At 32.2% G+C, this 16,310-nt stretch overlaps 1 protein-coding gene across 2 annotated transcripts in view; it reads right to left on the bottom strand.

Annotated features, from left to right (window-relative positions):
- Positions 1-3,958, bottom strand: part of si:dkey-88l16.3 — a 74,451-nt gene extending 70,493 nt beyond the window's left edge. Inside the window, exons 1-4 of one of the 2 annotated variants that reach the window (XM_073914494.1) lie at positions 3,875-3,958; positions 3,198-3,335; positions 2,821-3,051; positions 343-456 (exon numbers count right to left, since the gene is read on the bottom strand). In XM_073914494.1, coding sequence (XP_073770595.1) covers positions 343-456; positions 2,821-3,051; positions 3,198-3,335; positions 3,875-3,926 — 535 coding nt within the window. In that variant the 5' untranslated portion in view covers positions 3,927-3,958. The remainder of the gene's footprint in view (positions 1-342; positions 457-2,820; positions 3,052-3,197; positions 3,336-3,874) is intronic. The other variant, XM_073914495.1, reaches the window with a different exon arrangement.
- Between the last annotated feature and the right edge of the window lie 12,352 nt (positions 3,959-16,310).

Below are 16,310 nucleotides of genomic sequence, written 5' to 3'. Positions count from 1 at the left end.
ACACACACACACACACACACACACACACACACACACACACACACACACACACACACACACACACACACACACAATTATAAATTACTTGTGCCTGAATGCTTAATCTGGCTTGAAATGAACCACAAATGAAAACACATTCAAATGATATATTTTTGGTTACTCCTTGCAATGACTCCACAAATCTTTTTTTTTTTTTTTTTTAACTGTGGCATCAGCTATAATCCTGATTCAGCATTCCAGGTCTTGTGATGTAACTACTGCGAAACAATATATTGTGCAGCCCTAGATCAGAGACAAGTACACTGTATAAGTAAACATGCAACATCAAGAGTCTTTATGTACCACATGTAAGAGGTTCATCTCTGCTGTCCGAGCACTGAGCAACTCCATCACACCTCTGTCTCGGTGTTAAACATGATCCATCAGGACAGCGGATGGACATTCTCCCACAGGAACCTAGGAAACCAGAGGCAAATATTTAACATTTCTGAAGGGATAGTTCACTTAAAAACTAAAATCCTACAATTATTTATGCATCCCCAAGGTTGCTCTAATGTGGTTTAAATTTCTAAACATAAAAGAAAGAAATTTGCCAGTAAATAAACAGATCTCGCCACCTATTTACTTCCAACTTTGGCTGTAAATGGGTGGCAAGATTTAATTAAACAGGGTATGTGCAGGAATCCTAAAAGTAATTTCAATACCTTTTAAGGACTACTTAAACTTCTCAGAATATTTTAAGACCTTATCGCCAATTCAAGTTCTAATCACTATCAAACCTTTAACTTAACAAACAGTAGTTATTAAACAGTTGTAGTTCAAAAAAATCAATTAAGCACACCATGCAACAGAATTCATAAGCTCCAAAAACAAAAAAACAAAAAAAACAAAGCTTGAAAGTATAAATTACGCGGTTGTTTTCAGCGCGAGTCTTCAGCCACTGTTTAAACTAGTCTTTCTCCAACCAAGAGTATACAAACTAACATTTTCCCATTTTGCCATCTGTTTCGCTCTGTTTTCGCTACATGTGGAGAGCATCATATCACTTTCCCGCATTTGTTGCAATCACCCAGGCGGAGGAGTTTAGCCGGATGCACCCCAGCCTGAACCAAATGCGTGGATTGAGCACGCCATTGCTAATATTAGGAGGGAAATAAATATATTTATGCTTTTTTTTGGAGTCAAATACATTAAACAACCCTTCAACAAAATGCAAGACCTAAAGACTTTTAAGGGCCTTAATTTTTTCATAATTGATTTATCAACTTTTAATACTTAAAGACCCAGCAGACACCCTGTTAAAGACACCTTGTTATCTTCCTTTGCAGAAGAAAGAAATGTACAGTTTAATTGAATATTCTCCTCATGTGATTTTTTGCTTTCTTTCAAATTTCCCAAATGATGTTTAACAGGACAAGAAATTCACATTATTTTCTATAATATTTTTTCTTCTGAGGAAAGTTTTATTTGTTTTATTTCGCCTATAAAAACTATTTTATATTCAATAATATTAGCCTCCTACAGCAATTTTTTTCCCGATTGTCTACAAACAACATCATTTTACAATGACGTCCCCCTCACTTTTAGAGACCATTTAGAACCAAGTGATTAATAATTAATTGTAAACTTTTTGATCTCATACAGCTGTGCCCCTGCTGATTACCCTAACTTACCCAATTAACCCAGTTAAGTCGTTAAACTGCACTTTAATCTAAAAACTAGTATCTTGAAAAATATCTAGTAAAATATTATCTACTGTCATTATGGCAAAGATACAAGAAATCAGTTATTAAAACTATTATGTTTAATAGAATGTTATTTCAGTTAAACAGAACTTAAGGAAAACAATATAGAGGGGGGCTAAAAATTGACTCTAACTGTTTTTGGAACTACATGGGACCCAGTAAATGGCAATTTTCCGTTTTGGGTGAACTATTCCTTTAAAAAAAATGTATAAAAATCTGGATAACAACAGTAATATTCAGCTTAACTTCGCTTGCAACTACGGAAAGAGAAAGATGACCCAGAATTTGTCCCATACATGAGCTAATTTGCCTTATTTTGACTGCTATGCCATCACAAATTGTGAAGGCATCAAAGAAGGCTTCCAATAAATGCAAAAAATTATAGTTCAACATCCAGTTGTGCAAAAAATAAAAAATAAAATAAACAAATAGAATCTGACAAATGAAGACATTTTTCACTACAAGTAACTTTATGAATCTTGGACCCTATTTTTGATACAAAACAAAATAACTAAAAAGGTTTAAAGCACTATTAAAGTTTTTTCCCCATCCATGAACTTTCAAAATGTACAACTATGTACTAAATGCTATTTATTTTTTTTAACTATTCAGATGGACAAATTCTTAATGAGGAAAGTCGAATGTGTTGACAGTGGACATGTGTTTTATTAATTTTTTTTACATTTAATTTTCTTCTAAATATTTAGCAAATTTTATAACAATTAAATAGAAAAGGTGAATAACTGCAGAATTTAATATTTGATTTCCTAGGGATTTTTTTTTTAAAGCTTCAAAAGGGCAATTTGAAAAGTTGACATGAATTAATCTGATACTGAAATACAGTAGTCAACATTCAAAGTGGATCAAAAAAAAAAAGTTAATGAAAATTGTTCGAAGAAAAGACAATGTGAATGACAAGAACTTTGATGAAATCCACTTCAAATGCTGACTAATGTATAGATCTTCATTTGTGTTCTGAAGATGACTTTAACTCTTATGTGTGGGAACTCAACTTAAAGTAATGACATTTACACAGTGCATAATGAGAGTTTAACCATTCTAGAGTCTTTCTTACCACAGGTTTCTTCATCAGAATCATCACCGCAGTCATTGGCGTCGTTGCAGAGAAGCTCCTGTGGGATGCAGATGTTGTTCCTGCACTTCCAGTCACTCGAAAGACACCCAGAACGCCAGCTGCAATCCCACTCATCTGAACCATCGGGACAATGGGTCACCCCGTCACAAACATCAGACCCAATAACGCAGCCAGACCCATCCAAACACTCAAAATCTCCAGGCTGACACACTGGTGGTATAAAACTCAAGTTTATTATCGTTTGTCAATCCATGTACCATATCACACTTTATTATATTATTATAATTTGATCTGAATTATTTTAACTGACATTAATTCTGAATTATTGGCATGAATATTATTGACATGCTACATACAACATTCCATCTCATCAGATCCATCCTGGCAGTCGCTGGCACCGTCACAGCGCCATCTGTGGGAAACACAAGCTCCATCATCACACTGCCACTGATTCCTGCTGCAGCCTCCATCAACACCTGAGAGCACAGGTAAAGCTGAAAGTATAAGCAACATTCATTATTTTGACATGCAGATTATTTACGACTATATGTGTAATGCATTTTTATAGCTTATAGGTTAAATAGTTAAAAATTAACTTTTTTTGTCATGACTATTTTTGTTTAAATAAAGTAATTGTATTCTTAAATTAAATTTCAGTAATACTTTAGTCCTCTAGCTAGCTAACGCGGGTTCTTCTGAAAACAATTTTTCAGGATATGAAGCTTTATGACCAATGTTGAAAACGGTCATTTTTTTGCGAAAAAAAGGTTTTATTTTATTTAAATAACTTCAAGAGTGCATGCATACTGTATTGTTTTTGAACTGTAGGCTAGCACGTGTTTTGTCAACTGATCTAAAAAAATAGAACAAAATTATGTATTAATCAGTGGTCGCGTTTCGAGATGTGGCCGAGATGTGACCTTGTGCAAACTAGCGTGCTCCTTTTATTTAGCTTTTTTAAGAGGAAGACGATTACAAAAATATCTTGAAAAACACCATGACTATAACAAAAAGTCGCGAGGGAAAAAGTTACCTGAGAGTAAAACAAACACTGCGGTGCAGCAGAAGAAACGCTGCAGGTCCATCACAAACAATCACACTCAAGAGACCCACGCGCGTGTGCGCGCTAATCAATAGCCTTTATATAAGATTCTACGCAAGGCGCGCTCAATCATGACGTTTCATGTGGCCAAAGGTATTTTTTCATTACTTCAACGTGTGTTTTTTTTATCTAAAAGAGTAGCCCTAGCTGATATAAGTATATTCGTTTATTTCATTAAAAAGTGCAAATGTAACTACTATATTATGTGATATTTTGTCATGCAATAAGTAGACTATATTAATAGTACAGGTTGGCAACATTCTATTTAAAATGTATGTATGTATGCAAGCATTTTATTGTATGTATAATTAATTTTTTTTTTGTAGAAATCAGATCTTTAACCAGTTGTTTTTAGCATTATAAATGTTTTACTGTCGATTTTGTTCAATTTAATTATTCTGCTGATGATAATAATAATAATAATAGTAATTATTGTTACTATTATTATTATTATTTACATCAACATTAACAAATTAAACTTTAAATGTATATTTTAATAATGTATTTTTACAAATGTTTATTTTAAAAATGCTTTTATTGGTACTTAGCTTACACAAGTAACAATGAACAATTTATTAACAACAATTTAAAAAACATGACAAATGTGCTGCCTTTTCGTAATGTTAGTTAATGCATTGCCTTATGATAATTTATTGAAAAGTGTCATAAAAATACTTAACATGAGCTTTTTTACAAACTTGTTTTCATTCGCTCATTCATTCATTCATTTTCTTTTCGACTTAGTCCCTTTTATTAATCTGGGGTCGCCACAGCAGAATGAACCACCAACTTACCCAGCAAATGTTTTTTACGCAGCGCACGCCCTTCCTGCCGCAACACATCACTGGGAACATCCATACTCTCTCATTCATACACATACACTATGGACAATTTAGGTTACCCAATTCACCTGTACAGCATGTCTTTGGACTGTGGAGAAAACCCACGCGAACACGGTGAAAACATGCAAACTCCACACAGAAATGATTACTGACCCAGCCGAGGCTTAAACCAGCGACCCTCTTGCTGTGAGGCAAACGTTCTACCCGCTACACCACCGTGTAGACAAACTTGTTTAATTTGTTAAAAAAACTAAAAAAATGTGTACATAATACTGTATGTTACATACTGTATGTTGTCTAACTCATACATCTACTGAATAAAATTAGATAAAAGAACATGCTAAACATTCTAAATGTATTTTGAGCATGTCGTATTTAAGAGAATTTTCAAAGCAAATTCTTATATAAATGTATGTGTTTATTGGAACGTTTTACGTGTTTAACTGTAAATAAACACAAAAATACAAACCTCACTTTGTTCTCATCACGAACTGAATTTATAATGGTTAATTTAACAGTTTAACTATCTATCAATAATAAAGCAGTATACTTTTATTTGTACTAATTGTTTAAATGGGTCATCGTCACTACAAATATCACACAAGGTTGAATCAGTCCTGTATGAACATAATGCGGAATACTGAAATTCTGATGTTTTAATATAGTTGGTTAAACCTTTAGACACGTACAGATAGAATTATGTGTTTTGAAATATGTTTTTGTCAATTTTGGCCATTTTCTTTCATTGAATGGATGTGATTTTGCCATGTCCCACACACTGCTCAGCCAACTTTAGTTCAGAGTCTAAAAATGAGTTAAAATAGATCAAATTAAAAAAGATTTTAAAACATTCTTATTGTCTTTAAAAAGTTATTTAATAAAATAAGTCATTTCAATAACTTTTGTTTTGTTTTCTTTATTTTATTAATTTGGTGACACAGTGGCGCAGTAGGTAGTGCTGTCGACTCACAGCAAGAAGGTCGCTGGTTCTAACCTCGGCTGGGTCAGTTGGCGTTTCTGTGTGGAGTTTGCATGTTCTCCCTGTGTAGTGTATGAGTGTGAATGAGTGTATGGATCTTTCCCAGAGATGGGTTGCAGCTGGAAGGGCATCCGCTACACTGTAAAAAATAAAATCTCAATTTGTTCAGCACACTGTACTTTTTCTGTCATATATACTAAGAATTGTGAATAACTACTGATCTACATAAAAATATATGTTATGTCAATAATTTTCGCTAAAATGTTATGTCTACATGTTTACCAGAGTTTTCTGGACATACATTTTTGTGTTGAACAGGTATGTTGATATTTAAATAAATTGCGCATGCGTGACGCGACGTTTGAAAACGGCGCCAACCCTCCCCCATATTGACGATTCGTTTCGCTCCTCATCTCCATTTTGTCTTGGTGCCATATCGGACTTCACAGATATTTTCGACTCTTCGAAGAACTAAACATTAACTTGTTCCTGTAGGTGAGTAACAACACTTATTAACACAAATTCTATGCATGCAATGAATTTTACTATATTCACTACCTGACGGTTTGTTTTTAGCGACGAGAATTATTGCATATGCTTAACGTTAAGTTTCAAATGCAGTGGGTAATTAATGTGGCATATAGTTTCAGCTAAGTCCAAACTCATAAATGTTTCCGTGTATTCATGACATGAGTGGCGGATTTAGGCAGAGTTAATCGCTCAGGGAGGCATGGAGACCCCGCGCGACATCCTTCCCGCCCACGCCCGCACCTTCGAGAGGGCGGAGGACCGTGAGGTCGGCACAGTCGTTTGCCTAACGCCAGTTAAACTTGTGCCGCTCCTTGAGACATTACTTGGGAAGAAAACGGAAACTGCTTTTCTGTGCCGTTTAAGTTTAAAATGTTTCATGTTAACACTAAAATGACATCTTTATGCTTAACTGTTAATCACTGATAAAAGATGGCTAACTTGGGACCATAGTATTAACACATTTACGTTAGGGAATTCAGAGGTTTTGTTTGTTTTTAGGTGAAACGTTTTCATTTCTCTAGCGAGTTTTCACATTTTTCTCATTTTACGTGCTTCTCTCCGTGTGTGCACCGCCTAGTGATGGGTCGTTTTTGAACGATTCGTTCATTTTGAACGAATATTTTGTATGACTCGAGAACGACGAGTCCTCTCTGGGAGTGATTTGTTCACTCGCGCATGCGTACATTTGTGCAGGTGGAGGAAAAGATTAGTTCATTTTTCGAGTCCTCTGTCGGTTTTAAGTCATTCGTTCATCAATTTAAAGACATAAGGCAATGGAATGCAATCAGAGCCGGAATTTTTTTTAAATCATCTTTCGAGTCCTCGGCGTTGAGTCATCTCTCTTAACATGCTGTCACGTGATGAACGAACGAGTCAAAAACCAGATGACTCGAAAGGTGAACTAATGGCTCCTTTCGGTTCAGACTGTGCTTTGGTTAAGCTTATATGGGTCTGTCTGTGTGACGTAGACGAACCCCTCAAATTTGAAGACCTGTCAGAATAGCTGAGCTCACATAATCATAGACAAAAGACTAGGTAAACAAACTATTATTTTCTTTTTCTTATAGCATTCAAGTTATGACTTGTTTGTAGTGTGATCAACGTCTGGGCTAGTTGTGGATGCGTTTGGAATAACTTGTATCATTTTAATAATATTTTGGCAAATTGATGGAAATGACTTGTAAAAAATATTTGTTTATCTCAACGAACGAGACTCAAAGGTCCAAATTAGTAATGTGATCCGAACTTCCCATCAGTAAGAGCGAGTGAGACCGTAAGTTTTACTTATAAATTTGTGACGCATATATTAAGCACGGATATTCAGATAATATAAGATAAAGTAATATGTAAATGTAGTTTATATTTTTTATTTATAAAATATTGCCTAAAACATTATTTAATCCTGTCAAATTAATATAAATAGTTCCTATTAGGTTTAAAATAGTCTTAATTTCAAAGCATATATTATTACTAACTATATTACATTATTTGTAGACTCCTCTGTATACATCAATATCATATATTGATATTAATATCATTGTCTGCTCCCAAACATGTTTCATGTTAAAATATGGGAGCATAAACTTGAAAAATGTTTAAAACTTTTAAATGTGAAGCTTTTTCAAATATATTTTTGTAAGAATTATATTTTATTTAAAGTTGTGATTTAACAATACAATGTTATAACTGCTTAATTCTGTTTTCAGGATGATCTCCTCAAGACTTCATGCAGTGTAAAACTGCAAATTCAGCATTTCAAGTGAAGATGTCCTTCTAAAGCACTATCAGCTACATCATCATTGAATTTCCAACTGGCCCTGTCTTTACACGCAGTGTGTTTGTGCTTTTAAAACTGCAGGTACTTTACGATCCCACTTATCTAAATCACACCACAACACTGATAGAGTCAGTCGAGATCTTTCAACTTTTAATTGTGGACTATGTGAATTTCATGAGATTTGTACTGAAAAAAGATTTTTTCTTCACCTACAAAATCATCTGAAACGTAAAGAAGTTAATGCAGAAGAGACATGGCAGCCAAAAGTGAAAAAATGGAACTAACATTTTCCCTTAGAAGAAAAGAAATGGTCCAAGAGCAGCCAATGATTGTAGAGGTTCAGGAGAGGTGGCCTGCACTCTTTTTTCAAGAACAGGTAAAGAGATTTTTTTCTTTCTTATTAGGCTTTACGTTTACAGAATGCAAGATGCTCTGTTTACAGAAAAAAATGATTGCTGTAAATCTGGTTGGTTTGTTTTAAAAAGATCTGTGAGGAATTTTTCCGCATCACCAACAAAGACCTTCTAGGAGTCTTCATGGCAGCCACTGACAAGTACACACCAAAGCTTCTGAAATTATACAGAGCCAGAAAAGGAGCGTTTGGACATGAAATGGAAGAGCTCCTGGAAAGACTTGATGAAAGGGCAAGTTAATAATTTTCATTATTTACATGTTTTTGATTTATGTAGTTGATGATATTTCAGTTTTCATTCTGTGACTTTTTGGTTGTATCTTTTTTATGTTTTTGCAGACAACAGAAATTGTTAATCACAGAAGGACTGCTGCTTTGGAGGGCCTGCCTTTGTTTCTTCGAGAGAAACAAACTAACCTTTTCAAGAAATGTAAAGTAGGTATCAAACACTTTAAATGGTTTAAAGCATGAGTGTCCAAACTTGCTTCTGTATTGCTGGTGTCTTGAAAAGTTGAGTGCCAATCTATTTGGAGCTTTCATGAAAACTTTTGATTAGCTGAGTTAAAATGTTTAATTTAGGTATCATTAACAGAAATTACAAATCTTCTGACCTTAAGGTATAAGAAGTAAATTTACGTATATAAACGTGTCTTGTAAATTTCATGATTCACAAGTATCTTGTTATTTTTAAAAGATTGATATCAGGTTCTATATTAGTACCAGTTTAGACCTGCTCACTGATTTATGCAGGTAGTTAAGGGAAAGAACATGTAAAAGAGATGCAAGAGAAACTGTTGCTTTGTCTGTTATTACATAAAATTAGAGTTGTGCCAAGAGTCTTAAGACATTATTCTTGTCAACCAAAATGGCAGCTGTTGTATTCAGAGTACAACATATCAGCATTTATTTATTTATTCATTCATTCATTTATGACAGTATTTTAAAATAAATCACTTAAAATATTTAAACTCTAATTACTGCATTAATGTTGCATATAAATCCTGATGATTTATGCGTTTGTAGATCTGGGCTCCTTGTTATTTACATGTTGTCTGTTTAATTGTTACATTCACTTTTGCTTAATGATTTGAATTATAACACTATGTCTTCCTACAGACAAACTACACATTACATAGCATTTTTATGATCATAACTATTTGATGTAACTGGTCATTTTGCTTAACTGCAATTAAGTTTGCATGGTCATTGTATTATGCTGGTTTGTTATTTTTACAGAATGTTCATATTTCTGAAAGATAACGGTATATATTTTTAACTGAATAAATAACTGTTACAATTATTTAAATGTGTGTGTTGTTATAGCCCTATAATAAACAAGTACTTGCTAATTTTTTTAAATCTCTATAATCACCATTAATCAAAATGTTTTATTTGACAATTAATCGTCACCTAAAATTCAAAAGCATGACAGCCCTACTTGCAATATAATATCTTGCTTGTTTGTAGATAAAGTACTATAATGACTTTCTATGAGCAAATATTCTTATTGTGTTTTCATAGGAAACTAAAGATGCAACAAAGGGCGTATCAGTTGGCATTCTCTATGTTACGGAAGATGACTCCCGGGCAGCATCACCAGTGATCCAGAACATTGCTGTTGTACTGGAAGAGGTAGTTGTTTTGGAAGACATTCCAGATACCTCAAGTGCTGTAGCATACCTCTTTGGCCTTCTTTATGCACTCAACTTTTCCTATCCCAAAGAACTCCGGTACACTTTTGACACAATTCAGAATGTTTTCATGGAGCTTGGGACTGAATGTACGCAACGTGTGCTTTCTCTTAAAAACAAGATGTTAAACTAATACTGTAAACAGTGTTGTGTCAATGGTCTGATGTTACAAAGACCTAATTTACAATTTGAGTACTAAATCTGATTCATGAGAGCCACTGTTTAGGCACTGTGTTCAGTTAAATGGGTAACACTTCATAATAACTACACACTATGAATCATTTGTTAAGCATTAGTAAATAGTTAGTTCATTATTTGTTAAGTATTAACTCTAATAGGCATTAATAAGCACTTTATAAATACAGCCACAAATGCTATATTCTTAAATTGTAATTAATTGCATATTCATACTTTGTTAATGATTCTTTTTTTCATTACATAAGTATTGCATTATTTACGAACCAGTTATTTAAGAATAGGTAGTGGTATTTTCCAAATCATTCAGAATGTGAAAGTACATTATTAATAAACTATTCAAATAACGTTCATATATCTTATTATTCAGGCATATACTATTAGTTTATTTATATATTAATAAATGCTTTATTAACTCGACTTCATCCAGTTTTGTGACCTAAAGTGAGGACTATTTTTGCTTTATAAATCCCTTTTAAATGGCAATTAAAGGCTCAGTTATATTCCGAACAGGGAAAAAGAGCATGCACTATTTTATTCATTTCTATTTATTTATTGATACACAAATGAAACTATCAAATGAAAGAAAAATCTTTGGAACCTTATCTAAAATGAAGTTACTGTACAGTTTAAACTTTGTTAAATAACACTGAAATGTTATATTATAATATATTGTTTTATCCAATTTTATTCAATTGTATTTATTGCTAATTGTATTTTGACATTTCTGTTATTCGGCGATGTTTAAAGTTTACAGTAATTTTATTTTTTTATATTAGATTGCAAATATTTATTGTTCATTTGATACTCAGCTTTTAATTGTCATTTATAAGAGATTTATAAAGCAAAAATAGTCTCACTTTAGATTAGGTCACAAAAATGGATGAAGTTGAGTTAATAAAGCATTTATTAACATACATAGTAACCATTACTATATGCCTGAATAATAAGATATATAAATGTTAATTTGAATAGTTAAATTAATAATTTACTAACTCATGCTGAATGATCTTAAAAACCAACAGCTACACTTAAATACAAATGGTTTGTAAATAATGCAATACTGAATTCAGTGAGGAACAATGAATAAAAAGCAAAGTATGAAATACAATCATTAAGCACATTTTGAGCTTATAACAGCAATTGTAGCTGTATTTATAAAGTGCTTACTAACGACTAATGTAGAGTTAATGCTTAACAGATAATTAACTATTTGTTAATGCTTTGCTAATGATTCGTAGTGTGTAGTTATTATAAAGAGTCACAGTAAAAGATTTTAAAATTAAAAGGTTTATATTTTAATATTTAGATTTAAATGTTTATGGAAACTGGTGTCCAAATCAACCCTTTTGTTTATTATTTGTGCATAAAAGCATTCAAAGCAAATTTAGTTTGTGTTAAATGCAATCTTTAAATTGTTAATTTCTGTGCTGTTATTCCAGTTAAAATGTTAAAGCTAGCATATGTGCCTGCAAATTAGCAGAAAAGTCTGTATACTGCAAAGTTTGAAATTTGAAGCACTTTTCATTCTTAAAATATTTACAAATGTTTGTGCTATTTCCTGTTGTAAAGCTTTTTATCTGTTACTTTCAGTGGAAATAAATTGAAGAAGTAGTAAGTTTGTGTTTGTCATTTGTAAGTAGAATGATTAAAACAGAATGGTATGCTAACTAGTACTAATTACGTATTTTGCAAATTTGAAAAAAAAACATCCACTAAACAGAAAAAAATTAATTGACTCAATAGCAGTTACTGTTGCTTTAATTGATGTGACAAGAATATCTTTATTAGTACAATACTATAATCAATATTGCATGAACAAAGAAAATTATGTTAGCTCAACTAAATATTGTTACTGAGAAGAACTAAAAAACAGTTGTTGAGACAACTCAAAGTTCTTACTGCATCAAGTTGCCTTATTTTTTTATGTTTTCTCAACAATTTATTTTTTACAGTGTACGTAATACATTCTGGTTAAGTTGGTGGTTCATTCCGCTGTGTCGACCCTGGATTAATAAAGGGACTAAGCTGAAAATGAATGAATGAATGAATGAGTTTTTTAATCATTTTGCACGTCTTCTTGAAATTGCTGTTCAGCCTGCCAGGATGTGGTAAATGCCCCTTTAAGACCCCTTACTCATTGGCATCCCCGTGCCCTATTTGCCTTTCTTCAGAGGAGGTTAAAACATCTGATGTGCAGTAGGTATCTACACTTATGTTTCCTATTTTTCCTCATATTGAGATTTAAACTGAATGTTGTCAAGCCTAACATGTCCACCCTGTCACAGTGAAATATTAATTAATATGTAAACATTTCAGAAATTAAAATTATAGCTTTTTAACTGTGTACAAATTGCTTAAATAGGGAAACACTTTGCCAGCTGCAGATACATGTGCTGACAAAATAGCCAATAATGTCCTCTATCATTGTCCACCCTGTCACAAATCCTTCCTTGACAGGGTGGACATATGCTTTGTTATTGACACTTTATTTATTATTTAATATTTTAGTATTAATTAGTTAATGTTTTTATGTTGCAACACGTATACACATACATTCTACAGTAGATGCAATACATGAGCGGACAATACAAACCTTTTGGCAATATGGTCTATATAAAGGATATACTTTTAAAGTCCATACAATGAAGCTCATTGACTGTTTGAAATAAAAATACAGCCTCTAAAAACAATTCCAGTTACCTGAAATATGTGTTTTGGGTTTATTTCTTGTAAGTTTGTCATTACCAGATTATCAAGCTAAAATAATTGATATATGTCTTGTTATTGCAATACTTTCGATAGCTCACTATTGGAAAAACATAGAAAGTCTATCCATTGATCACTGGCTAGAAGATTTGATACATTACATTGCACTGGAAAGAATCGCCTACAGTATAAAGGGCAAATTAAAGGAGTACCATAAAATTTATGATACGTTTATACAACTTTTGTAACATAACAATACAATGGCACAAGCAAATACCTCTCACGCTATTGGTTAATTAATTGATATATGGATATGTGTATTTTTGTATTGGGATTACAGTATCTGTTTTCATTTGCCTTAGCCATGTGTATAATAATACATTTACCTGTTCAACTGAATCTGGATGCTTTGGGGGAGGTAGGGGGGGAAGAGTTAAAATGTAAAAAAAAAAGTGTATTTTCATGCCAAATTTCAAGTGTTTTTTCTGCAAAAAAACAAAAACAAGAACAAAAACAACAACAACAACAATAAAAAAAACATCCCCAGGTATTCATGTGAACATCTGTTATCTAATTATTTACCTTATTCTGAAAAAAAAAAACAGTAGGTGTTTAACTTAAGCTGCTTCCAACATTCCTCCATTATGTACAATGCAAAGATTTACATTCATTAGCAAATTTAGTTTAATTTGAAGGACAATAATTGTTTATTTTCCTATTAATTTGCATATCAATAAAACCAAATTGATAGCAGAAAAGGCAGCATGGTGGCTCAGTGGTTTGCAGTAATTATTGAAAACAGAAGTTGATTTCTTTGAAACTTTTACAACCCTTTTATATTAACCCTTTAATATTTTTTGTTTTACCTGTTTTTTTTAATGTTCCATATTTAGTTAATTAAAATTATTAATTAAAGCCTTTGTCCCCCCTGTCATCTTGTTTTTTATGAAAATAAACAAATTATTTATAACCTCAGCAAAACATCTTGTGTGATTAGTCTATTAACCAATAACCAGTTAATATTTGATGAAGTTTGACAAAATATTTTGAAAAAGAACATACAACAATTGCATATTTTATTGGGAAATAAATGTTTTGTCCATTTTTTTATTAATATAAATAGACTTTATCCATAATCTAAAATGTTAGGTTGGTTAAAATCACACATTACCTTTCTGAAAATGTACAGTTTATAATCACACTGCAATGAAAATATACTTATACTACTTCTGAATTTGTCCATGACTCGGTTGACACAGTTTTAAAGAAAGGTTTGTTTACTGTTTGTCTGCTTGCAGTTTATTTTTAAAAGGGGCTGGAGCTTGACCAACATCAATTTCTTACAACCTAAGATTTAACTAATACAACAATTGTGTGGTTAAATCAATAATCTCAAACTTTTTTTTTTTAAATTCTGACGTCTCAAAGGCACTAATACTAGTTAGTATACTATTTTTTCATTTGTTTATGTATTCTCTTTAGTCTTTTGCCAATAAGTCAACTACAAGTCAATCTGATAATAAGATCTTGTTTTTCTTTATATGTAAGAAATGCAACGGGAAATTGACAAAAACTAGAAATAGCAACATCTAAATTTAATATAAACAATTCAAATGCACATTATGTTATTCTAACCTGGAAACAATGGCACATTTATTTTTAGAATGCAATTTTGTAGAAAACTTTTGGATCAAAATATCTTTGCTTGCCTTCTCAGCTTACAAGAAACGTTTTGATTTTAAGACAATTAATTTATTGTTTTTGATTTGGGAGTCAGATTGTAAGGAACTGGACAATATGTTAACATTTTTAACTCTATGTGGCCTTTTCCATCTTCACAAATGTAGAGTTATTTAGTGTTTGCCCAATTTTAGAACATTTTGTATTGACTTGAAACTGTCTGCCTATCGCAAAATAAGAAAGCTGCTAAAACAACTGAACTGCATTATAATCATTACCTTTAAGTAGGGCCAGACAAAATCTGGAGACATTTTTTGCTATTTCTGCAGAGAATTTTGTTAAAAATCTGTGAACTTGCCAAATGATTTTGGGAGTATCATAACTAAAAAACTTTATATATCTTATACAAATTAAAACCTTTTAATCTTTATTTCATGTTTACAATGCAAATCCTATTATGATCCACTTTATTTGGTAAACAAACCGCTTCTTTCAAATAAGATATCAACAAAAAGACAGAAAATATTTATTTAGCTGTATTGTAAACAAATCATATGAATGTTTTCATATTAGGCCATAATTATACTGAAAAAAAATTAATTAATATAAATTTACACACATTTACTAAAGTAAATAAACAGAATCCATAATGGGCTACAAATCTGCGGAATTCTGAGCAAACAGATTTCATGTAGGCCTACCTTTAAGTTATCAGATCCCTTTTGGTATGCCTATGTAACATTCCTAATAATGTAAGTAAAGTTTGAGATATTTATTTTTTATTTCTTTTGATATATGAGCAATATCACATGAGTAGCAGTGTGATATGGCTGTATATCGGCACTGGTGGGAGGCGTGCATTGTGTTAGTGCCCCCACCAGTGCTGATATACAGCCATATCGGACTGCTACGAGTGTGATATTGCGTTTATACAACAGTTTGACAGCATAATTGTGTATATAAAAATAAAATCAAACATGGAGAGTCTCAAAAACCCTTTTGAGGAACTACTTTCTTCCGCCTTGGATTTAAATCATAAGCTGACAGTGAAACAGCTGAGCAAGCATCTTTTAAACTTTAGATCTGTAGTGTCTGCTTTTCGCTGGTTGTATGTGGGCGGAGTAATACACAAAGGGTAAAGAGGCTTTACGGGTGCTGATATTACTTAAATGTATCCTGGCTATCAGCCAATCAGATTCAAGAACCAGACAGAACTGTTGTATAATTATTGATATATTTTTATTTTATTTTATTTAAATATTTGTTTTTCCTTCATGTGTTCTTTTTTTCCCTTATCCCTTGTATCATTTTTGTTACTAGATGTACAATGAATATATATAATTTGTATTCAGGTCACACAATATTAGCACAAATTTATGTTTTATGTATTCCCTGTTACTTATGTTAATGATAAAGATAAAAAAGAAATAGCAACAACCTAATAATAGACAATGGCGACATCTAGTGACATGAACTGGCGATGCTTTATGTTATTAAAGAAATCAGTGATGTGGGCTTTGTTTCACCATCAAATACACACACGCAAACAAT

This window comes from Danio rerio, chromosome 10 (assembly GCF_049306965.1).
Source record: "Danio rerio strain Tuebingen ecotype United States chromosome 10, GRCz12tu, whole genome shotgun sequence".
NCBI lineage: Eukaryota > Metazoa > Chordata > Actinopteri > Cypriniformes > Danionidae > Danio > Danio rerio.
Note: the sequence above shows the minus strand (reverse complement) of the source record. Positions and strands in the feature narration are given on the sequence as shown.